Source organism: Rhinoderma darwinii, chromosome 1 (genome assembly GCF_050947455.1).
Source record: "Rhinoderma darwinii isolate aRhiDar2 chromosome 1, aRhiDar2.hap1, whole genome shotgun sequence".
NCBI lineage: Eukaryota > Metazoa > Chordata > Amphibia > Anura > Rhinodermatidae > Rhinoderma > Rhinoderma darwinii.
The window spans coordinates 37,373,922-37,400,271 of record NC_134687.1 but is presented as its reverse complement, the minus strand read 5'-3'; the positions used below and the strand labels follow the sequence as shown (position 1 = coordinate 37,400,271).

The 26,350-nt window shown below is 42.5% G+C and overlaps 1 protein-coding gene across 5 annotated transcripts in view; it reads right to left on the bottom strand.

Annotated features, from left to right (window-relative positions):
- The window catches only part of ABLIM2 (actin binding LIM protein family member 2), a 152,258-nt gene that overhangs the window by 21,952 nt on the left and 103,956 nt on the right, over window positions 1–26,350 (bottom strand). For all 5 annotated transcript variants that reach the window (XM_075857572.1, XM_075857591.1, XM_075857581.1 and 2 more), the window contains 2 exons: window positions 22,336–22,440; window positions 20,437–20,490 (listed from right to left, as the gene is read on the bottom strand). In XM_075857572.1, coding sequence (XP_075713687.1) covers window positions 20,437–20,490; window positions 22,336–22,440 — 159 coding nt within the window. The remainder of the gene's footprint in view (window positions 1–20,436; window positions 20,491–22,335; window positions 22,441–26,350) is intronic.

Sequence of the window (26,350 nt, the reverse complement as noted above, 5' to 3'; positions counted from 1 at the left end):
TTATTTGATGTTATGATCTCTGCAAGTTGAATCAGCACCTTCCAAGAGCAGCATCAAAGGCAACTCACTCTAAAGGCCCTTTTACATGGGCCAATTATCGGGCAAACGATCGTTCACAGAACGCTCGTTGTCGATAATTGCCCTGTGTAAACAGGGCAGCGATCAGCAGATGAACGAGCAAATGCTCGATCATCTGCTGATTGTATCGTTTTAGAAAAGTCAAATATAATCGTTGTTTTTTAGTATAAAGGTACTTTTGCTAAAGGGGTCGTGGCATGAAGGCAACCTGCAGCAATCAGCTGTTGTCCCTGAGAAAAGCCGTGTTTGGATAGAGATTTCTCCTGCAGTGGCCAGTACAAGGGAAATGTAGCATTACATGGCGGTCATTTAAATAGGTGGCTGTACATGTAATGCATGGACGAAATGGGCCCACCAGAGCCAAAGCTTTTCTTACATAATAGGGGGTCCTGAGCAAAGTATTTGCTCTATTAAGGAATATAGACATAATAGAGGGAAGTTGACCCCCTCTGTGAAGTCTGTATTTCCTAATAGGGCATTTGGAGAGGTGATGTCATCATGAGACAACCCCTTAAATTCTGCACCTCTAAACGATAATTGTACAATACTTGTTACATCTGAGGAACTACATTTTTCATTCAATTTTCGTTCTTTGTAAAATTGCGGCAAGAAAAATGCCACAAACTAAAACGTGTGAATATACCCTTATTGATCATATATTTTTTGATTAATAGTAATAAAACAATCGCTATGTGTATCTTTTAATTGACTAAAGTGTTAACATTTCGTACAACCCCTTTCCAATTCATAAGTTCCCGGAGAGCTTGCTGGGGGTGTAACTACTGGAACCCCATTATATGACTTTTTATTGGCAGGAGAATTTGCCAACACTGCAGGAAAATAATCATTACACAGCATCCTACTGAAATCAGTGGGCCGTCCAATTATTTCTGCCTTATTGCTGCTCTTTGTAGTGGTTCTTCACTCTAATAGAAGGAGGTCCTGATCGGTGGATCTTCTATCTCCTCAAAATGTCCTAGTGGTCCTAATGGTCCTAGACAATTGGATATTGTTAAATCATCCGCACAAAATAATTTATTTTTTAACTGAAGATTCTTACTTTTATGTTATTTTATTACTATGTAACTTTGCCTTTTTCAATGAGGATCTTTATATGGAGGTAGCTACAACAGATGGGATGTGGGTGACATATTAGTGATGTACGGAAAGTCACATCATATGTATTGTATATAAAATAGAAAACATGAGAAGTGCGGCTGGAATACTAGTTTTTATTTCATGGTTCAATACAAGGGTGTCGTTAGCACCGGACTTCTGGGGCCCAAGCCTCGGATCTTTGGCCTGGTGCCCCGGGCGACCACCGCTACAGGGGTCGCACTGCTATAGAAATGTACTATAGAAACTGGGGCCTATGACATAAAATACACGGGCTCCTGTTACTATAGTAAAGACACATACTTAGCCACCTTCTCGAGCACGTAGCGTAAGTCCTGACGTCTTCTCGCGTCATGATGCTGGATGGTGTCAGGACATCCGCTGCACCGAAGAACTGGGTAAGGGCTCATTTACACGAGCGTGTTATACGTCCGTGCAACGCGCGTTATTTTCATGCACGTCACACAGACCTATATTAGTCTATGGGGCCGTGCAGACAGGTGCGTGATTTTTACGCAGCGTGAGTCCGCTGCGAAAAACTCACGACATGTTCTATATTTGTGCGACGTTCGCGCATCATGCACCCATTGAAGCCAATGGGTGCGTGAAAACCACGCATGTCACACGGAAGCACTTCCGTGGGACAAGCGTGAATCGCGCAATAGCACTGAAAAGGATGAATGAAAGCAGAAAAGCACCACGTCCAAACATCCAAACGGAGTGTCACACGGTGCTGACACACGGCGCTGTTAAGTGCCTTTTGCGCAAAACGCACATGCTCGTGTAAACCCGGCCTAAGTGTGACATCATTACTGCCTGCTGGGGTCCTGTACCTAAGCCTGCCTTGTGGTAAGCTTAGATACAGGGTATATGATTACTGTCAGCTGGGGTCCTGTATCTAAGCCTGCCTTATTGTAGGCTTAGATACATGGTCTAAAAGACAGTATCACACATGGGTACTGTATCTAAGCCTACCACATGTGTTACTACTGTTTTTTTTGGTGTTTGTGTTTTTTTACAGGTTTGGTCATTGGACTACATCGGATTCGAGGACTACTTTGATGGCGGCTTTTTTTATGTTCAATAAAATTGTTAATGAGGGTTGTGTGGGGCGTTTTATTTCAATAAAATATATTTTTTCTATGTCTTTGTATTTTTTTTTTAAACTTTATTACTACCGCCTTAGTAATAGCTGCTGACTGATTGACAGCGTCCATTACTAAGGCGGAGCTTAGTGTTAGCCGATGCAGAGGCTAACACTAACCCCCATTATTTCCCCGGTACCCACCGCCACCAGGGGTACAGGGAAGAGCTGGGTATGATCTAGTACCCGACCATCTGTAGTGATAGTCGGGCCTTGGTGCGACCGCAGTCTGGTGTTATTAAGCTGGAAAAGGCCAAAAACCGTGGCCCTTCCCACCCTGGTAATACTAGCCTGCTGCCGCTATGTTGTATTTGGCTGGTTATCAAAAATGGGGGGCCCCACGTCATTTTTTAATTTATTTATTTTTAAATGAAATAAACGTTGTGCGGACCCCTCCATTTCTTATAACCAGCCAGATACAACATAGCAGCAGCAGCCTAGCATTACCAGGGTGGAAAGGGCCACTGTTTTGGGCTTTGCCCAGCCTAATAATACCAGCCTGTGGCCCCCCCAGTGCCTGACCTTCACTACAGATGGTTGGGTACTGGATCATACTCAGCTCTTCCCAGGACCCCGGGTGGCGGTGGGTACCAGAGTAATAATGGGGGTTAGTGTTAGCCTCTGCACCACCCACACCAAGCCCCGCCTTAGTACGGGGCTTGGTGTAAGGACATAGAAAAATATTTTATTGAAATTTTAAAAAAAAACACACACAACCCTCATTAAGCATTTTATTGAAAATAAAAAAAGCCATAATCGAAGTAGTCTTCGAATCCGACGTAGAACAACAACCAAACCTGCAAAAAAAAAACACAAATAAACCAAAAAAGCAAAACAATTATTATTCTTACCTTTCCTGGGTCCAGCGCTGGAGCCGCAATGTCAGCGAGCTGGACCCTATATCTGATCCTATCATGTGTGATACTGTCTGCTGAGCCACTGTATCTAATCTTATATATAGCTATAGGGTCGTAGTGCTATAGATCTGCTGTGTGATATAGATATATATATACACACACACACATACATTTTTTTTCCGGGGGTGAACATATGTTAGTACAAGGATACTTACTGCTGGGGCCCTGTATCTAAGTATCATGTGAGATACTGTCTGTTGGGCCATGTATCTAAGCCTATTGTGTGTGATACTGTCTGCTGGGGCACTGTATCTAAGTCCATCATGTGTGATACTGACTGCTGGGGCACTGTATCTAAGCCTATCATGTGTAATACTGTCTGCTGGGGCCATGTATCTAAGCCTATCATGTATGATACTGTCTGCTGAGACAAGGTGAGTATGCTGCTGCTGGGGCGCTGTATCTAAGGCTACATTCACATGAGCATGACAGATTTACGTGTCAAAAACGTGCGTAAATCTGGTTGTGTGCTTTGCGTTTTGCATCAGTGTGATTCGTATGTGGCATATGTTTTTCACATACTCGCAAGCACTTTTGGTTTTTTTCAGTGTAATTGATGCGTGAAACACAGACTGCACACGGATGTCGTTCGTGTGCTGTCCGTGGTGTTCGCGCACCAATTGACTTCAATGGGCGGCTAGGTGCATGAAATACGGGACTGATATGGGATATACAATGAGTTTCACGCAACGGACACTCGTGTGAAAACTCATGCATGTGTGAATGGCCCCATTGTTTCAACACACGGTCGAGAATCACGCTCGTCTGAATGAGACCGAAGTCTATCATGTGTGATAATGTCTGCTGGGGCCATGTATCTAAGCCTTTCATGTGTGATACTGTCTGCTGGAGCCATGTATCTAAGCCTTTCATGTGTGATACTGTCTGCTGGAGCCATGTATCTAAGCCTATCATTTATGATCTTGTCTGGTGAGACAATGCATCCAATTCTATCCAGCGGTGAGGCTATAGGATCCGATATGTATGTAAAAATGTAATCGTTTTTCAGAGGGGGGGGGGGGTAAATATATGTCATGGGGCTTGTGCCCCTGATCTTTTAAGACACTAGCAACGCCCCTGGTTCAGTAGATGTTTTAGTAAGAGACGATTTATAAAAACTAGTGCAAGTGAAAAGTGGAGCAATTGCCAATAGTAACTTGATTGGTTGTTGTGGGCAACTGCTCAACATTTCTATTTCGCCAGGGTATTGATATCAACTGGTTTTATGGCTCTGAAATGGACGTGATAGCAGTAGTGATGGCAGTAGAGTACAATATTAACTTGAGCTGAAAACCTGACTAATCTGAGACAGGTGGTTGATATGGACATGCTGACTAACTAAAAGGCTGCAGTTGTTAGGCAATGTATACTTAGCAACCAGACTGTCGGACATAACTCTCCTGTCCAGCTCATTGGTGGTATTTGGTTGGGTCCAGTCCAATTCTCTAAAGTTTTTGATATCACAACCATCATGTCCTCCTGTGTGGCTTGGCAATATTGCCACAAGTATATAGGGAACCCATCCCAGGTCCAGCTCACACCAGTCACTAAGCTGACAGTAGGGAAGGGAATAGCGACATGGCAGCAGTTCTACCCTGTCCTTCCTTACCTTATTAATGAGAGTTTTATCACAATTTAGATGGACCTCTTAAAAAGATCATACTTTCAAGAAATGATTTCTCCTAAATGCTTTGCTTGAATCCCAACTTTAAATCAATGGCAATACCTACTCAAAAATACAAATAATCCCACAGAACTATCATGTCATCAAAACATCTCATTACTCAGCTATGATTTTTCTTTACTATTCCGGACTATAGATTATTTTGGTATTTTAACAAGCAATTCCATTTACAATTAAAGGCTATGTAAACCTTTTAAATGCAATTTTTTTAATAAACTTAGATGTGATAGATTGCAGGTGGGACACGCAGGACCCACCAATACTGAACCCGTCAGGTCCGCGGGACTGACGGGTTCAGTGAATAGCGCTAGATACAGCTGCTCTGTATAGAGAATACAGAGCAGCTGTATCTAAAAGTGTAAAACAAATTTTTAATAAAAAGTATTTACAAAGTTACACAAAACACACACATATATATATATATATATATATATATATATATATATATATATATATATATATATATATATATATATATATATATATATATATAAAAGAAAAATTTGCCTGTCAAAGGTTTAAGGTAAATATTCCTATGGGAAAAAAAGTTTCTAATTTTTATTCTGAATTTCCCTTCCATCATGCCTCAAAATCAGCACACAGGGCACAGAGCTCCTTCTCGCCCCCTGCTGGCTATTTTAGGATCTGCCAAAAAGAGCTGGAGACAATTGCTCTGCATGAATTTCTGGCTCAGAAAAGTGGTTGTAATAAAGATCTTAAAGCCTAATATCTTAAAGGGGTTCTCCGGTACATTGATGACTTATTTGATCAGTTGGAGTCCGACCCTCGGGACCACCGGCGATGAGCTCAATGGAGGAGCCTGAGATTATTAATATAACTGAGCTGCAGTACCAGACACGGTCAGCTGTATGGTCGAGCCTTTCTGCCAATATAAACAATGAAGGGGGTGCGGAAGCGCCGTTACCCCTTTATTGTGATGATTGGTCCCAGGGCTTGGACCCCCACCGATCAAACAATGATATTTTTTCCGAGGGATAGACAAAAAAATTTAAAAAAAACGCAACACTCGTTCTTGATCATTCAAAGCTACATAGATTTATTTCACCAAAGCATTGCGACGTTTTGACCCTAGCATGGGACTATCTCAAGCCTGTTCTTCACACTTTATCCTAAGTATAGGCCATAAACCCCTTTAACTTGACCAGCACCAACTACTAGATCATGGAGTATTGCTCTGTATAGGTACGAGAATTTTTATTCAGAATTTAACTATTGAAAACTGATCCGACTGTTGTCATCTATGATGGCAATTCCAGTCATTCCCTAATATTGTGCTCACAATTACTCCCTGTTGAAGCATTTTGAGCATGAACCGAACAGCAACAGGGGAATCAAGTTTCCTAAGACTGCCTTACAAGACCATCAGCAGAATACAGGCTACATTCATAACAGCCTGTATTCTGCAAGGCACTGGCAGCCATAAAACAGATTTTGTCTGCTGCGGCTCCCCTGCTCTTTTAGCACTCACACATAATAGTAGTATTTTAGGGAATTGCTATAGATGCAGGTTCAGTCATCCAGTCCTAGCCTTAGGTATCGAGCTGCTCTGCCGACATCAAATACAACTCAGATCACCCAAAGTACCAGGATATGAGAATAATGCGAACCAAGGACAAAACTGTTATATAAATCCCAGCAAACCAATCAGATCCTGACTTCAGATCGTCCTTGTTAGAAACTATTGAAGGTTATTTTAATGCACATTTACCGGAAGACTGTCCTATGAAATTACATAGGTCAATATGGAACACAGTAAATGACTCAGACCTTCATTCTCACATTGTTCTCCATTAGGCGGCTGATGATTCAGAAGGATCTGCTTGTTTTACACTTCTGAATAACTAGAAGCAGCTTTTACTGGCAAACACCCACACTGATCAGCAATTGTGTCTTCTGGAAAGAAGAAGATTTAATATTCTCCATAAACATCTTAGGGTATGTTCACACAGAGTTTTTTGCAGGCAGAAAAATCTGCCTCAAAATTCCTGCCTGCACACTCTTTGCCGCGTTTTCCGGCCGCGGCCATTGAGCACCGAGGCCAAAAAACGCAGCGAAAACCGCTTTCTCCGCCTCCTATTGATCTCAATGGGAGGTCAGAGATGGAAACGCCTGAAGAAAGAGCATGTCGCTTGTTTTTCCCACGAGCGGTTTTTCTCACGGGAAAAAATGTCTCCTCCCATAGAAATCAATGGGAGACGATTTCAGAAGTTTTTTGACTCGGTTTCCATGTCAAAAACAATGTAAAAAAAACGGTGTGAACTGGGCCTTTTCCTGCAAAGTTCAATGTAAGAATCATTGGTGCATTTAATATGTGGTGTGTACAGTTCATGGATGGTGCCGATGGGAAAAACAGGATTGTGAAAAAAACTACAGTCAGAGCCAATGGCGGATCATCATAGGGTGTTTTGGGCGTCCGCCAGGGGGCCAGAGGCACCAAGGGTGCCCATGGCCGCCCGAAGTACAATTAAGTTTTGTCGCGTTATTGCCCTGATTTTGCCGCGAATGGCGGCAAATCCTGAGTCGAATCGGCGTTGTATATGTCCTGTAAAAGGACCCTTAGACATAAGGTCACATGACCTCATCTCTAAAGTTCTCACTACTGTTTAGAGACCTGCTGGTCATGTGACCGCTGGTCCATGAGCAGCAGCAAGACTCCACGGAGAAGACTGAGGCGAGCTGCTATGTAAGTATAAGGGGATGGATTTGTTTAAGGGGGTCTGGTTTGGGGACTGTATTTAGGGGGTCTGGTCTGTATTTAGGAAATTTGGTGTCTATTAGTTTAAGGGGTCTGGGTTCTGTATTTAGGGGGTCTGAGGTCTGTATCAGTTTAATGGTTTTAGGGTCTGTATATTTAGAGGTCTGTTAGTTTAAGGGGTCTGTATTTAGGGGATCTGTATTAGTTTGACATCTGGGGTCTGTATTAGTTTATGGGGTCTATTTAGGGGGCCTGTTCTAGGGTCTGTATTAGTTTAGGGGTATTTATTTTGGGGTCTGTATTAGATTAGGGGGTCTGGTCTGGGGTCTGTATTACTTGAGTCAGGTCTGGGGTCATTATTAGGGTAGGGGGTCAGGTCTGGGGTTTGTATTTAGGGGGTCTGTATTAGTTTGAGGTCTGGGGTCTGTATTTAGGGAGTCTGTATTTAGGGGTCTGTAGTAGTTTATGGGGTCTGTATTTAGGGGGCCTGGTCTAGGGTCTGTATTAGTTTAGGGTTCTTTATTTAGGGGTCTGTATTAGTTTAGGCGGTCTGGTCTGTGGGTCTGTATTAAGGGAGTCAAGTTTGGGGTCATTAGTAGTGTAGAGGGTCGGGTCTGAGGTCTGTATTTAGGGGTCCTGTCTGAGGTCTGTATTTAATTAGGGTGCTTGTTCTGGGGTCTGTGTTTAGGGGTGTCTGGTCTGGGGACTGCAATAGTTTAGAAGGTCTGGGTCTGTATGTATTCTAGGATCTGGTCTGGGGTCCAAATTTATTAGTCTGAGTAAAAGGGGTTGTCCGGGCACATCGATAGGTCAGCAGTATGAAAAATGGTCTGTGCCGGGACAACACTTTTAATCTATGGTCCTGGGCCTTGGTATCTAAATTTTTGTGTTTCTATAGAGTCTGTAAATGGCTGCAGAAGTGATGGGCAAAGATGTCTCACCAGGAGAAGTCGCCATAACGGTCTGCGTCAGATGGAGAAGAAAAGAAAACAACTCCCATCAGAGAAGACATCACCTGTGAGTCACTGGATCTATAGGGGATCTGTCCACTCTCCTGAAATGTCTGTTGTAGCAAATCCTTGTATTCTACATATCTTTGTGTACCCAGGACTAATAGACAAATGCGTGTTACCATTCCCATTGTCAAGAGGAAGTGTCCCTGAACAGTGTGATACTGTCAGCGATGGTTGGATTCTGTCAGTATGTAGGGACACAGCCCTTTGACAAGGGGAATCGTAACACCCATTTGTCAATGCTCGCACAAAAAGGTGGTTTTCACTATAGACACGGCAGAGCGGCGGTGGGGAAGGGGGGCCCAAGTTTGGGGAACAGCCCATGGCCTATGGTCTACTTAATCCACCACTGCTCAGAGCTGTTAACTTGGATATAGACTTGTCCAAAAACAGCAGGGTGACTAGCTACCCATAGGTGGCACTACAGAGTTTCTTTCTTCGGAAGGGGAGCTATTTTGCAGATCCCTGAGAGTGGAACGCCTCTGCCGCATTGTACAAATATTAGATGTCCCGCAGCCTTATTACTTTACTCAATATTATATGTGATGGGCACTGTTCAAATATGGAAATTTACATTCCTAGTACACTTTCCACAGATTTTTGCTAAATTATTGTAGAAAATTAATTTTTGCAAATAAAATTATTTGACACTAAAATAAAAACTATTTTCAAAGATACCTTTTCACATAAATAACCAGAAGTGTACCTCTTTAATCATCCAAAAAGTTGAAAGGTATGTAGACAACATACGTCACAACTGTGAGGCCTGGCACCAATTTTTGGCAGAAGTGGTCAGTCGAAGACTGTTCCCTGATGTCTGTAATCCTTGGTCGTTCTGCCCAACAAGAATAACAGAGGATCCTCCTGTGTGCTCAGGCTCTGACACAATAATGGGCCGTAAAGGTCCAGCAGAAGCCGACCCCATTTGGAGATGACTTTGAAGCCAATCACTTGTCCCTGCAGTCTATTTCTTATGGGCTGATTCACAAATGACCTATTAGACCTTAATGATGATATGTCCAACAGGCCTGCATGCAAGGGGGTATGCAATTGCTTAGAAATCCTGTGGCAAGGGCAGGGAGGCTCTCACATACAATTGGACTCAATTGATACAAATGACAGAGCTGGTGAGGCAAGGAAACCATCAGTGTGTGGCACTACCTACAGGGGACAGTGTGTGGAACTATTTACAGGGGGCAATGTGGCACTATTTACAGGGGGCAATGTGGCACTATCTACAAGGGGCACTATCTACAGGGGACAGTGTGTGGAACTATTTACAGGGGGCAACGTGGCACTATCTACAGGGGGAACTATCTACAGGGGGCAGTTATGGCACTATCTACAGGGGGCACTAGCTACAGGGGGCAGTGAATGGCACTATCTACAGGTGGCCATGTGTAGCACCATCTACGCTGGTTTTTACGCTACGATTAGTGATCAGGACATATCCATTAGCCTAGCCCTTTATATTAGAGGTTGTAATATATAGGGCCAGGCTGGTGGATACGTGCAAACCACTACTTGTAGCGTAAAAACCAGAGGGTAGCGGAAACGTGTCAAAAATAACTTGGTTTCAGAAGTATGTATTTGAAAACCCCCTTTAAAAGTCCTGCATTTGCCCCTGTCCTGCGTGCACAATGATAACAACAAAGAAGTGTATGTGCACATGTTTTTTGTTATAGATGGAGGGTGAGCCTATCTATATATCTATCTATCTATCTATCTATCTAAGAACTTGAAATTATGAGACAGCACTCCTCAGTTAGTAAAAAAGTGGATTTATTTACCACATCCGACGTTTCAGCCCTACTCCATGGGGCCTTTCTCAAGCATCAAAGGCCCCTTGGAGTAGGGCAGAAATGTCGCATGTGGTGAATAAATCCACTTTTTTGCTAACTGAGGAGTGCTGTCTTATATTTTGGAGTTCTTTGACTAAGTATCTAGGTACACTGGTCACGTGTCCAAACGGGAATATTGCACCCGGTCTACACGAATTGCAGAAACTGTGCTGCTTTTTTACTTCTTTGTTGATATGTACAGATAGGTCCAGAATTATTTGGACAGTGACACAATCATCATGATTTGGGCTCTGCTGCCGCCACATTGGATTTGAAATGAAACAACTGAGATGCAATTGAAGTGAAGACTTTCAGGTTTAATTCAAGGGGTTGATCAAAAATATCCTGAGAAACGTTTAGGAATTGCAACCATTTTTCTACACAGACTCCTCATCTCAGGGGTTCAAAGGTAATTGGACAAATTAACATTACCAGAAATAAAATGTTTTTTTAAATACTTTGTAGAGAATCCTTTGCAGGCAATGACGGCCTGAAGTCTGGAACCCATGGACATCACCACACGCTGGGTTTCCCCCTCTGTGATGCTTTGCCTGGCCTTTACTGCAGCCGTCTTCAGTTGTTGCTTGTTTGTGGGTCTTTCTGCCTTAAGTTTTGTCTTAACCCCTTAAGGACGCAGCCTAGTTTTGGCCTTAAGGCTCAGAGCCCATTTTTCAAATCTGACATATTTCACTTTATGTGGTAATAACGTTGGAATGCTTAAACCTACCCAAGCGATTCTGAGATTGTTTTCTCGTGACACATTGGGCTTCATGTTCGTGGTAAAATTTGGTCGATATATTCAGTGTTTATTGGTGAAAAATTGCAAAATGTAGAGAAAATTTTGAAAAAATTGCATTTTTCTGAATTTAAATGCATCTGCTTGTAAAACAGACGGTTATACCACCCAAAATAGTTACTAGTTCACATTTCCCATATGTCTACTTTAGATTGGCATCGTTTTTTGAACATTTTTTTATTTTTCTTGGACGTTACAAGGCTTAGAACATAAACAGCAATTTCTCATATTTTTAAGAAAATTTCAAAAGCCTTTTTTTTAAGGTACCTCTTGAGTTCTGAAGTGGCTTTGTGGGGCCTATGTATTAGAAACCCTGATAAAACACCCCATTTTAAAAACTAGACCCCTCAAAGTATTCAAAACAGCAGTTAGAAAGTTTTTTAACCCTTCAGGCATTTCACAGGAATTAAAGCAAAGTGGAGGTGAAATTTGCAAATTTCATTTTTCTTGCTGAATTTCAATTTTATTCATTTTTTTTTCTGTAACACAGAAGGTTTTACCAGAGAAACACTACTAAATATGTATTCTCCAGATTCTGCAGTTTTTAGAAATGTCCCACATGTGGCCCTACTGCGCTCGTGGACTAAAACACAAGCCCTAGAAGCAAAGAAGCACCTAGTGCATTTTGAGGCCCCTTTTTTATTAGAATATATTTTAGGCAGCATGCCAGGTTTGAAGAGGTGTTGAGGTGTCAAAACAGTAGGAATCCCCCAATAGTGACCCCATTTTGGAAACTACACCCCTCAAGGAATTCATTTAGGGTTGTTGTTACCATTTTGACCGCACAGTTTTTTCACAGCACGTATTTGAATTGGGCTCTGAAATGAAAAAAATGTCATTTTTTCCAATAAAATGTCATTTGTGATCAAAATTTCTTATTTTCACAAGGAACAAAATACCCCATTTTGTTGCCCAATTTGTCCTTAGTGTGGCAATACCCCATTTGTGGTGATAAACTGCCGTTTGGGCCCATGGGAGGGCTCAGAAGGAAAGGAGCGCTATATGTTTGTTGGAGTCCAGATTTTGTTGGATTGGTTTTCGGGTGCCATGTCGCATTTGCAGAGCCTCAGAGGTATCAAAGCAATGGAAACCCACCAAAAGTGACCCCATTTTGGAAACTACACCCCTCAAGGAATTCATTTATGGTTGTTGTTAGCATTTTGACCACACAGTTTTTTCACAGCATCTATTTCAATTGGGCTGTGACATTAAAAAAATGACATTTTTTCCAATAAGATGTAATTTTTTACCAAAATTTCTTATTTTCACAGGGAACAAAATACTAAATTTTGTTGCCCAATTTCTCCTGAGTGCATCAATACCCCATTTGTGGCAATAAACTGCCGTTTGGGCCCATGGGAGGCCTCAGAAGGGAAGGAGCGCTGTGTGTTCTTTGGAGTACAGATTTTGCTGGTTTGGTTTTCGGGTGCCATGTCGCATTTGCAGAGCCCCAGAGGTATCAAAGCAATGGAAACCCACCAGAAGTGACCCCATTTTGGAAACTACACCCCTCAAGGAATTCATTTATGGGTAATGTGACCATTTAGACTCCATAGTTTCTTCACAGAACTAATTTGAATTGGGCTGGGAATTAAAAAAATATATATTTTTTCCAATAATATGTCATTTTAGCTCAAAAATTCTTATTTTCACAAGAAATAAAATACTCCATTCTGTTGCCCAATTTGTCCTGAGTGCGGCAATACCCCATTTGTGGTGATAAACTGCCGTTTGGGCCCATGGGAGGGCTCAGAAGGAAAGGAGCGCTGTGTGTTCTTTGGAGTCCAGATTTTGCTGGATTGGTTTTCGGGTGCCATGTCGCATTTGCAGAGCCCCAGAGGTATCAAAGCAATAGAAACCAACCACAAATGACCCCATTTTGGAAACTACACCCCTCAAGGACTTCATTTATGGGTGTTGTGACCATTTTGACCCCATAGTTTTTTCACAGAACTTATTTGAATTGGGCTGGGAATGAAAACAAAATTATTTTTTTCAAATAATATGTAGTTTTGGCTGAAAATTTCTTATTTTCACAAGAAACAAAATACCCCATTCTGTTGCGCAATTTGTTCTGAGGGCCGCAATACCCCATTTGTTGTGATAAACTGCCATTTGGGCCCATGGGAGGGCTCAGAAGGAAAGGACCACCATTTGGCCTACTGGGGATTTTCTAGTGCGAAGTCATGTATGCAGAAGCCCCTGAGGTACCAGAACAGTTGAAACCCCCAAGAAGTGACCCCGTTTTAAAAACTACACCCTTAAGGCATTCATCTACATGTGTAGTGAGCATTTTGACCGGAGACCTACACCCCATAAACTGTAATGTGGGTTCTCCCGGGTATGGCAATACCCTACATGTGGCTGTTATCAGCTGCCTGGACACACAGCAGGGATCAGAGGGGAAAGACGAGGGGGGATAAGCTGTGTGGAGTGCATCAGGGTAAGTAAAATTGGGGTAAATTATAAACCAAGGGATGTATGATAAATTTTAAAACACTTTCATACAGAGCTCTGGTTATTCGGGACACGTGTCACATTGATATATTGTGTCATCCCTTATCCCCCTCTTATAGCAGACTTTGCACCTCTTTTGACTTTTTCCCTTCTTGCCAGTTTGGGGAACTTCTCCTGGAAAGTGTTGCCCTGGTACGATGCGTGTGGGCTCGCTTCCAGAAGTACTGGGTGCCCCCCCCTTCTTGGTCCCTAAAGATTAGGTTCTTGATAATCACCTCTTGAAATTCCAGGAAAGTTCCCGTCTGGCCTGCACATCGACGTAGCATGTACGCATTGTACAATGCCATCTGTATGATGTGCCCGGCCAGCTTCTTATACCACACCGCATGGCGCTGTAGGGCTTCAGGGCTTGATCTTACAAGTCCATCCCTCCCATGTACCTATTGTAGTCCAGGATGCAGTCTGGTTTGGGGGTGGCCTTTCCTTCATATATCCTAAACCTGTAGGTATACCCTGATGCACTCTCACAGCTTATACATCTTCACGCCATACCTTGCCCTCTTACCCGGCAGGTACTCGCGGAATTGAACCCTCCCTTTAAAATGTACCAGGGACTCATCAATAGAAATACACTTCTCAGGGGTGTATGCTTGGGAAAACCGGGCACTGGAACGGTCTAATAGGGGTCTCCGTTTATACAAACGGTCAAAACTGGGGTCATCTCGGGGTGGGCACGGCTCATTATCAGTATAATGTAAGAAGCGAAGTATTGCCTCATTTATTTATTTTTTTAGGTTCCAGTTCAGTTCTGAAGTTGCTTTGAGGGGCCCATATATTAGAAACCCCTATCAAACACCCCATTTTAGAAACTAGACCCCTCAAAGTATCCACAACAGCATTTAGAAAGTTTATGAACCCTTTAGGTGTTTCACAGGAATTTAGAGCAAAGTAGAGGTGAAATTTACATTTTTTTTTTGGTAAGAAAATCCTCTTTATACCATTTTTTTTATAACACAAAAGGATTTATCAGAGAAACGCAACTTAATACTTATTGCCCAGATTCTGCAGTTTTGAGAAATATCCCACATGTGGCCCTCGTGCGGTAATGGGCTGAAGCATCGGCCTCCGAAGCAAAGGAGCACCTAGTGGATTTTGAAGCATCTTTTTTATTAGGCACCATGTCCGGTTTGAAGAGGTCTTGTGGTGCCAAAACATTGGGAACCCCCCAAAAGTGACCCCAATTTGGAAACTAGACCCCTTGAGGAATCCATTGTAGTTTTCTTGGGGTGCATGCGGCTTTTTGATCAGTTTTTATTCTATTTTTAGGTGGCGTGGTGACTAAAAAACAGCAATTGTACGATTGTTTTTTTTTTCGTTTTTTTTTACAGCGTTCACCATGCGCTATAAATGACATATTCACTTTATTCTGCGGGGCGATACGATTACGGCGATACCAGATGTTTATAGTTTTTTATGTCTTATGGCGTTTGCACAATAAAATAAGTTTTGTAAACAATCATTCACTTTTTGTGTTACCTTATTCTAAGAGCCATAAAGTTTTTATTTTTCAATCAATAAAGCCGTGCGAGGACTTATTTTTTGCGTAACGAACTGTAGTTTCGATCAGTACCATTTTTAGGTACATGCGACTTTTTGATCTCTTTTTATTCCATTTTTTGGGAGGTGAAGTGACCAAAGAATTGTGATTGTGGTTCGGTTTATTATTTATTTTTTTTACGGCGTTCACCGTGCGGGATAAATAATGAAATAATTTTGTAGTTCAGGCCGTTACGGACGCGGCGATACCAATTATGTATAGTTTATTTGTTTGTTTATATATTTTTATTAATAATAAAGGACTGATAAGGGAAAAGGGGGGATTTTTACTTTTAATACTTTTAAATCTTTTATTTTCTTATTTTTACACAACTTTTTTTAACTTTTTTTTTACTTTATTACTTTGTCCCACTAGGGGACATGAGGGCAGGAGGCCCTGATCGCTATTCTAATACACTGCACTACATGCGTAGTGCAGTGTATTAGAACTGTCAGCTACTCACTGACAGCAAGCATAGTGGGTCCTGACGTTGTCAGGACCCACTAGGCTTCCGTCTATGGCATCGCCGGACGCCATTGTTTGGTGTCCGGTTGCCATAGTCACCATCGCCGGCCGCTATCGCGTAGCAGGCCGGCGATGGCAGCTTAACCCCTAAAAAGCCGCGATCTCTATAGAACGCGGCTTTTAAGGGGTTAATCAGCGGGGACACAGCGATCGGTCCCCGCTGTAGGAGCTGTGACAGCTGCTGAACAAGACAGCAGCGTCACAGCTCCTGTATGTGTCGGGAGGACGGCCGAAACGGCCGTTACTCCCGTGACGTACTATTACGTCATGGAGCGCGAACGATACAGCTGCCATGACGTAATAGTACGTCAAGGAGCGGGAAGGGGTTAAGCAAGTGAAATGAAGCTCGATCGGGTTGGGATCTGGTGATTGACTTGGCCATTGCAGAATATTCCACTTCTTTGCCTTATAAACTCCTGGGTTGCTTTCGCAGTATGTTTCGGGTCATTGTCCATCTATACTGTGAAGCGACGTCCAATCAACCTGCTGCATTTGGTTGAATCTGAGCAGAAAGTAAATCCCTGAACACTTCAGAATTCATCCGGCTGCTTCTGTCTTCAGTCACATCATCAATAAACACTAGTGACCCAGTGCCTTTGGCAGCCATGCATGCCCACGCCATCACACTGCCTCCACCATGCCACCACACTGCCTCCACCATGTTTTACAGAGGATGTGCTGTGCTTTGGATCATGAGCCGTTCCAAGCCTTCTCCATACTTTCTTCCTCCCATCATTCTGGTACAGGTTGATCTTAGTTTCATGCTGTTCCAGAACTGGGCGGCTTCTTTACATGTTGTTTGGCAAAGTCTAATCTGGCCTTTCTATTTTTGAGGCTGATTAATGGTTTGCACCTTGTGGTGAACCCTCTGCATTTGCTCTCATGAAGTCTTCTCTTTATGGTAGACTTAGATACTGATACACCTACTTCCAGGAGAATGCTCTTCACTTGGGTAGATTTTGTGAAGGGGTTTTTCTTCACCATGCAAAGGATTCTGCGATCATCCACCACTGTTGTCTTAAATTGACGTCCCAGCCTTTTGGAGTTTAGGAGATCATCAGTGCGCTCTTTTTTTTTCAAGAATGTACCAGACTGTTGATTTGGCAACTCATAACATTTGTGCTCTCTCTCTGATGGATTTCTTAATTTTTTTTCAGCCTAACGATGGTCTGTTTCACTTTCATTGAGAGCTCTTTTGACCTCATGTTGTGGGATCACAGCAACAGCTTCCAAATGCAACTGACACACCTGGAATCAACTCCAGACCTTTTACCTGCTTAAATGTCAAAATAACTCTATGGTCAAGATGGTGGCCTGTGGCTTCTTCTCGAGATTGTTTTCCCCGGCCGAGTGCAACTATTTCATCGGAGATCGGGATCATCAAGTTGGCATTAGAACAATAGAGACACTTGCTGGAAGGTGTGGTTCACTGTATTATCATTTATACGGACCACAAGAACCTTACGTACTAACAGTCAGCACAACGACTAAATCCTCGCCAAGCCAGGTGGTTGTTGTTCATTGCCAGGTTTCAATTCTTGCTTCATTTCCGCCCTGCTGATAAGAATGTGAAGGCTGACGCCCTGTCCCAATCATTTGAGACTAATGTCTCTGAGGAAATTCCTCTATATATTATAGACCCGTCTAGGATTATTGTCACTAGCCCATTGCAAATTAGAGACATTCCTCCTGGAAAGACTTTTGTCCGCCTTGCCGACAGGAAGAGAATTCTCCGCTAGGGACACAGCTCAAAATTGGCGGGGCACACAGGTGTTCGAAAGACTCTGTACTTCATAGCTTATCAGTACTGGTGGCCCACACTGCTGAGAGATGTTGCGGACTATGTCTCTTCATGTACGAACTGTGCCCGCTCCAAACTTTCTGGTCTGCTCCTACCCCTGCCCGTTCCTGATGCCCCTTGGCAGCATATCGCTATGGACTTTATCACGGACCTTTCTCCTTCAGCTTGGTGTACTACGATCTGGGTAGTAGTTGATCGGTTCCCTAAAATGGCACATTTTATTCCACTGACTGGTCTCCCGTCTGCTCCTCGCCTGGCAAATCTGTTTATTTTGCACATCTTCCGACTACACGGACTTCCTTTGCATATTGTCTCGGACAGGGGTGTACAGTTCACATCCAAGTTCTGGAGAGCCCCGTGCAACCTGTTAGATGTAAAACTGGACTTCTCTTCTGCCTTTCACCCACAGTCCAATGGTCAGGTGGAAAGGACCAAATCAAATTTTGGAGAACTATCTCCATCATTTAGTTTCCGCCCAACACGACAATTGGGTGCAACTTCTGCCTTGGGCGGAATTCTCATACAACAATCACACAAATGAGTCTACTGCCTCGTCTCCTTTCTACATTGTGTACAGTCAGCATCCTCGAGTTCCTCTTCCTGTGCCAGCCATGTCTCAAGTACCAGCAGCGAATTCTTCATTTGGGACTTTCATTCACATCTGGCAGCAAACCAAATCTGCGATCCTCCAGGCAGTGGACTGCATGAAAAAGCATGCCGATAAAAGAAGAAAAGTTCCTCCTCAGTTTTCTCCTGGAGCCAAGGTCTGACTTTCCTCAAGGAACATTCATTTGAAGGTGCCCTAATACAAATTTGCCCCAGGTTCCTCGGACCCTTTGAAATCCTGCAACAAATAAACCCTGTCTCCTATAAGCTCCAGCTGCCTTCTACCCTCAGAATCCCCAACTCCCTTCACGTGTCCCTCCTGAAACCTGTGGTTCTGAACCACTACAGTTAGACTCCTAGTCCTGCAGTGGCTCCCAGTGATTCATATGATGTGTTTGAGGTGAAGGAGATCCTGGACTGCAAGAGGGTAGGAGGAAGGACTTTCTATTTGGTGGACTGGAGAGGGTTTGGTCCAGAGGAGAGGTCCTGGGAGCCAGAGGAGAACCTTAATGCCCCTACCCTCGTTAAAAAATTCCTCTCTCACTCTGGATCCAAGAAGAGGGGGCGTGAGGGGGGTACTTTAATGGCCGCGGTCACGGACCACAGCCTTCCCTTACCTGTTGACTGCAGACCTCCTCTCTGTGGCCGACGTCTCCTTCCACAGAGACGTCAGCGCATTCGGCCGTAATGGCCGCGAGGGGTCGCATATGTGATTAATTAATTAATTATTTCCCAGACCAACCTGGACTATAAAAAGGGCCCTGCCCTTCCACTCCTTGCCTGAGCATTGTTGTAGTTTTCCCATGTTTGTATTGCAAATGGTCCCTTAGTGTTTTCCTGCTCCCAGTTTTCCCGTGCCCTGCTACCTGTATCCTGTATCCCATGCTGTGTCTTGTTCCCGAGCCTGTTTAGTATTGGAGTCGTGTTGTGCCGCCTGCTGTTATTGACCACTCCCTGGTATCATCCGCTTCGTATGCTGGTATACACGTCTGGTGTCATCGGTCATCTCTGGGGTATCATCCGCCATGTCTGGCGCAACCTGCCACGCCTGCTGGTATACACCATGTTTGGTGTCACCTGGCACTCCTGATACCATCCGCCACGTCTGGCTCAACTGGCCACACCTAGTCCCATCTATGCCAGAGCCCCTGCCACCATCTGGACTATCTCAGGTAACCTTGTGCTACGAACTTGTATAGACTTTGGCATAGACTGTGACTTGGCCAGCTGTCTCTCCGCTACGGCGGAGCGACTTAGTGGGTCTACATACCCCCATATCGTGACTATATCTATCTATCTATCTATATTAAAGGTTGTAATATATAGGGCTAGGCTGGTGGATACGTGCAGACCACTACTCGTAGCATAAAAAACAGAGGGTAGCGGAAACGTCCTGCAGCAGATCTTTTACCATCAGCATAGTATTGTAAACAGCCTGTAGGGTACTAATAAAGTTAAAAAAGAAAGAAAAATATTCCTATAAAAATAAGGAAAACAACGCCATGCGCCACAAATAAAAATTATGCAAACATTTGTGTAGCCCAAAAAAGAAACAAGTTAGACACGTTAACTCGTCATGTGTGCTAAATCGCTGAAAGCTATTAGGTCATTGAGGACCAAAACACTCTAGTTTGTTAAGTGGTTAAGTGACGTCACAGTGTCAGACACAGTATAGTCAATGGTCCCTGCCCAAACAGCCAGAGCAACCTCAAGCCGTCCATACATATGAGATACTGTAGCCATCGGCTAAACACTAGTAAGACCGACCGCTATCTCTCCCCGATAACAGCTTTTTGATTGGCCAAGGTGCTCCCCAGCCTGGTTGTTAGAGGGGGGTCCTGATCGAAGTCCCCCCTCTCTGATGTCCTTATGTCGTATGTCTAGTGGATATGCTGTATATCTATCCTATCGATACCTATTGTGTAGGTAGAATAGCTAAGTAATAGAAAGGATATTGCTAATGTGACCTAAGACCATGTATAGGTGTTACTAATATTCATCACTGCCATTACTGTTCCAGCCATTAGAAATCTACGACGCACTAATGATTGTTGATGACCAATTAATAAATGAACATAGAAAAAAATAGGATTAGTCGTCATGCAAAAGACAAAAAGTAACAGCGAGCTAAAAGCAAGACTGTACCATGCTGTCTGTAGATAGGAGGTTTCCGAAAGATGTTATCTTTTACTCCAGTGTCTACAGAAGAGAAAAGGAAAGAATAAAAGAATGAGAAGACACAGCCTGCAAATAATATATCTGTCCAGGGTTAGAAAAAAGGGTCTGCTTATTTTCCCTTAAACAGCGCCAATTTTGTCTATGAGATGTGTCTTGTATTGCAGAACTGCCCTGAACGAGAGAAAGTTGCAATACCAAGCATAGCCCATGGACAAGAGTGGCGCTGTTTCTGGAAAAACAAATACCCTTTTGTCTGATCATGGGCAACCCCTTTAACTCAACAAAAAGATAGCATGACACCAGTCTAATGCTACATTTCATATTAAAGGGGAAATCCATCTAACCTTATCTTCAGAGGTTTCATATAAACATTAAAAAGAATGACCCTCAACAATTCCCCATATAAATGGGCAGGGTCACTCTGTAGAGTTCATTAATGTTCTAATGGCGAGTAGCAAACCTAGGGAGGTGCTAGGGCCCACGGCGATATAGGTAAATGTCTGTTATACTTGTTAAGCCAAAGATGTGGTAGACAGGGGGTCAATGTGACTGTCTCCCCAGAGCCCACTAACACCCATCGCCAGCCCTCCTAAGAGCTGCACATGAGATTTTGGCAGTTATCAAGACCCAGTGACCCTCCCTCTGTTAAGGTATTGGTAAAAGTCCTGGATTAGAGTCCCCACTGAACTTAGATGGAATGCCCTTTAACATACACGTGTCTTTTGCGCAGCGTTCCAGCAGCCATTTTCTAGTCCTATATAGGAGAATATAATCTAAGGTTGCACTAGTCAATGACATAGCTCGATAATTTGCTATTACATGTCATCGGTTACCAGTGAATTGATTGGCTGAAAAATGGCTACCCCAGCGGCCTGTGTGAGACAGATCCGCTATAGGTATATGTTAGTACATGAAGCAAGCATGAGACGTGAGAGCAGGAAGAAGAAATATATCTCTAAATAAAAGCTATTATCAAAATAGATGAAACGTTTATGTGATCCCGTCTTTAGCCTAACTAAGAGCGCCGATCACAGCCGAAGGCGCAGAGCTGAGGGCTTCGGTACCTTCGTTTCAGCAATGGTGGGGGTCTCATCACCAGTAACCCCACCAATCAAATCTTCTGATATGTTTATATAACATCTCAAAAGTTTTTGGAAAGTGCAGATATTTTTTAAAAGGTGGGGTCTTAATCCCAAAAAACTGTTTAGTATTTTTTTTTTACAGGTGAATATCATTCTAGAAAGAAAAATATCTCATATTTCATATTTAGAGGTATTTTGATAACAGCTTTTACTTAACTGGACAGGGTTATATTGAGGAAGAAAGTTTTTGATTATTATATTATATCAGCTAGTTTGTAAAGTAAAACTAAACAATGAAAATAGTAATAATAAAAAAAATAATAATAATAAAAATAATAATAAAAACACAAAATAAGAAAAAGTATTAATTTTAGTGTCAGTAATTAGCAACCTTAAAATGTGTCTATCATTTCACAAAATGATTTGTCAGAAGTATGGGTTCTGAGATCGTCATGGATTGATGGACTGAAGGGGAATACCTCCTTCTGCTATGATCGGCTTTGTCAGGCGCTCCTTTGGGAGGCGCGTCTAGCTGAGTATGGGCTCATATACTTTCTTTGAACCCCTGCATTGGTCTGCTTGGCTTTTGAGGATCAGCCGAACAAAGCCGATAACAGCCGAAAGGACACAACGCTCAGCTGAATGCTTCTGCCCCTTCAATCCAGCGAACGCGTGGGTCCCAGGACGTGAACCCCCTCAGATTGAAACTTATGACATGTCACAGTATAGAACATATCTGAATTTCTTGTTAGTAGTCACAGGGTAAACCTGAGCATGTGCCTACCTGGGACATGGAAATGTCTAGGCGCCTGTTGATAAGAAGAAGAAGATGTAGATTTGGTGTCTGAGCACATGGATAAGCTCGGGGTACTCCGGCCACTTTCACTGCCTCCAATGGGAAAAGCAAAGACAGTAAATAAAACCAAAGCTCGGGAATTGATCAGATCATTGCGTTATTCTCTTCATGACATAAAATGGATGGAAACTGAAGACAAACACAAACTCACTCTCTAGTCTAAAGACTAAACTTTTGGTTATGGAATAAAGGACAAAAAAAATGAAATATTCTCCCTAATCTCTTTTGTGTATTTTTGCTTTTTAAGTGAACATTTGGTTAGATCATTCTGTATTTGTGAGAATTATATCAGATGCCATTGATAAACTTTAATTATAGTGCTGATTATTGGTACTTCTCATCTTTCACAATTGCACTTTCAGGCCCGGATGACACAGGGCAATTTTTGATGGAGTTTGTTTTGGGGAAAGTCAATTTTCAAAGTATAAAGAAAGGCTTTGATCATCTCTTCTTGGCCTAAAAAAATTGCAGTGTGTGAACCTGGCTTGGCTTGGTTTTGTATGTATGTTTTAGTTGCAGTTATGATCACCTATTCCTGCTTTCTTGTCAACCGATTTGACTTTACATACATCAGTTATTGAGTTGAGCGTTCTTGTAATGAACTGACAAATGCCCCTCTGCTCACTTCACTCACAGAATATAGGTAGGGTACACAATGCTGTAACCTACTGACAGTGATAACATACAGTAGATAGTAAAGTTTAAACATGATACAAGTCCATCTAATTCACCCTCTAATCCTAAAGTGTGGATCCAGAAGAAGACAAAAAAGCCCTATGAGGCAGTTCCCAATTCGTACTCTTTCCTGACTCCAAATATGGCAATCCCTGGATCAATAACCCATCTCCAGTGATCTAGTACATATAACTGGTGAGAACATATCTTTCAAGAAAGGCATCTAGACCGCTCTAGAACTCTTTCTGCGAAGCAACCATCGCAACAAAGAGTTCCATAGTCTCACTGCTCTTACAGTAAAAACCAAGGGAGGAGGGTCTATGCTGATGGTGAAAACTTCTTTCCTCTAGACCAGAGGTGCACATCCTGCGACACAGAGGCTACATGCAGCATACGATACTGTTCTGTTCAGCCCCTTACCATCAGGACACAGATGTTGTCCTTACACTTATCATAGATATTAGTTTCCCGTCTGGTGGCTGCTCGTATGTATCTTCCATGTCAAAGGAACGAGGAGTGGCAAGCAGCCTTGTGTAGTTGGCACTACTGAGGGGGTAGCAGGGGCGGGACAAGACTTAGGCGGAGTTGGTGTGCGCATCGGACACCATTAAGGGAAGGCACAATTTATGGATATGTGCCCAATATTCTGCCCTTACATTTTTTACTAATCAGTGTTTCCCTGTATTATTAAGAACACTGGAGATTGGTAGGAAAAGGAGCAACAGGAGACAGGTAAAAGGGTGATTGTCTCTATGACAACTCTCAGTGTCTGTGTTGGAGAGGGGTCTGCTCTGGGGTCTGTCTGGTCCATTTTGTGAACGGCTGGTCTGGGGTCTTATTGAGTGGGGGTCCGGGGTCAGTCTTAATAGGGGGTGTCTGCTCTGCTCTAAATATGTGTGCAAAATGCTGTAAATATATAGTGTGTACATAGGTACATAGGTATGATATTTGACCATATGTAGAGATAAGCAAATCAATTCTACACAAATTGAATTTGTTACAAATTTTCCAAAGTTTCAGGTTTTAGAAAAGCTGAAACTTTTGGGATTAGTCTCGCATGAATTACTCAAAATAGCGTCTGCCATTTTACATCTCAGAAGAAGACAAGACGACAGAGAAGAAAAATCACATGACCTCAGGCGGTGGCCCGGCAGGTTTCCCCATAATACCTTGCAGGCAGCCCTCCCTCTCATCATAGTGTATGAGAGGTGGTCGATACAAAATGTTGCCCCCTCTTCTTTATTAATTTCTTCCCAGTAGACTTTGATATGTGCTCACTATAGCTAAAACATCATGGTAAACATGTTAAAAATGGTCTTCCAGAGGAGTGGTCCTCCCAAAGAAGAGGCCGATACATGTAGCTTATAAAAGGGAATTAAAAATTTGTCACAGAAAAATGTTGTGTAGATCAGGTTGGTCTTCTCAAGGAAGTGGTCTTATAGTTTCACTGTACATAAGTTATATTTATGTATAATTAATATATATATATATATATATATATATATATATATATATCTGTCTCAGTATTAGCTTGAAGTTGTTTTTGGCACCATTTTAGGGTAGTTCTAGTCTTTTTTTTTTAATTATTTTTTTTACGGGGGGAATGTGAACAAAAAAATGATTACACCATTATATTTTGCGTTCTTGTTTTATTTATCTTTTTTTCTATGGGTCACTACGATTGTGACGTTACCATATATCTATTTTTAACAATATTTAACAAAAGTAATAACATTTTTATGAATTTTTTTTTGTTTATATATATATTTTTTGTTTTGTCACTCTAGGAAACTAGAATCTGCAATCCTTTGATCAGTTTCATAACGCTTTGGAATACTTAGTATTCCGAAGCATTATTGCCTGTCAATAAAATACTGGAGACCCACCGGGACCCCGCATTCACCTCTCACAGTGCCCATTTAAAGGGTTCGTCAGTGATTGCGCAAAAAGATCTGCTTTATTCCATAAACAGTGCCACTCTTTTCCATGGGCTGTTTCTATTATTGCCGTTCACCCCTATTCAAGTGAAAAAGGAAATTTGCAACAACAGTCACATCCCATGAACAGGGTGGCACTGTTTATGGGAAAAAAAAACAGTTCATTTTTTCGAACCCTGAGCAACCGCTTTAAAGTGAACTTCCAGGCAAATTCTCAAAACCAAAAAGTTACTTGGGTCAAATAACATACCAGGAGCTTTAATTCTTTAGCTTTGGTCCCTCAAATGCAGGAAATACTGCTGCATGTTCCTGTACTGTACAGGAGAAGTTGACAAAAGGAAGCCCCTTCTCTGACATCACTTACTGCTCTGCAGCTATTGGCTGAAGCTGCACCTCACAGACTTCCTGCTCTGCAGAGCGCATGCAGGGAGGGGGTGGTCAGAGCAGGAAGTCTGTGAGATCCAGCTTCAGCCAATACCTGCAGAGCATTGAGTAATGTCAGAGAATAGAGAGAAGCCCAGTAACAAGCAGCCGCTTTGTTGCTTCCTATGGTTCCATGGACCTATAGTGTACCGAGCACATTGTAAACTTACATTTGAGGGAAAATGCCTGTCAGTCCAAAAAAGTTGAACAGAGTGGCAGGGTGCATGCCTGACCGTCGCTCCATTCAAATGGGGGACATGAGACCCCTGTTCTCACGATTGGTGGAAATCCCAGCAGTGGGGCCCCCAGCGATCAAACACCATATTCATAAGAAAGCCCCTTTAATAGCCCTGGTATGATAAATGACTTCAGTAGGTTCATTTTACTAAATTATGAACAAGATTTTCACTTTCAGGCTCTGTTCACATTTGGGTTGCAAGCTATGTCAGCCACGATGGAATTTTGATGCGCCTCATTATAAGTCTATAGGGTCTATCGGGCGCTGGTGGTATCTGTCGTATGACGAATCCGGCACTATGTCCTGGTTTCCGCAGATCTGAACATTGTGTACAATGTTAAATGCAAAATCAAAATTCTTGAGTTTGTAGCGAAAAAAACAAAACAAAAAACAGGAAATATAAGTGTACAAACTGATCTGCAGAGCGGCTGGCACTGTATCACAAGTTAATAATGACTGTCTAGTTATCGATGATGGTGCTTGGCTTTTGTCTACACATTTCTATACATTTAGCCATGAAATATTACTGCATGTATATGAATGGTAACTGAGAACCCCCGATTTGCTGAAAATGAACCACCAATCTAGTAAATACATTTCAGAAACCAAAAATGAAATTATGGACGATAATGCAGATGGGGGAGATTCAGTGAAAATGCACATATGGGGT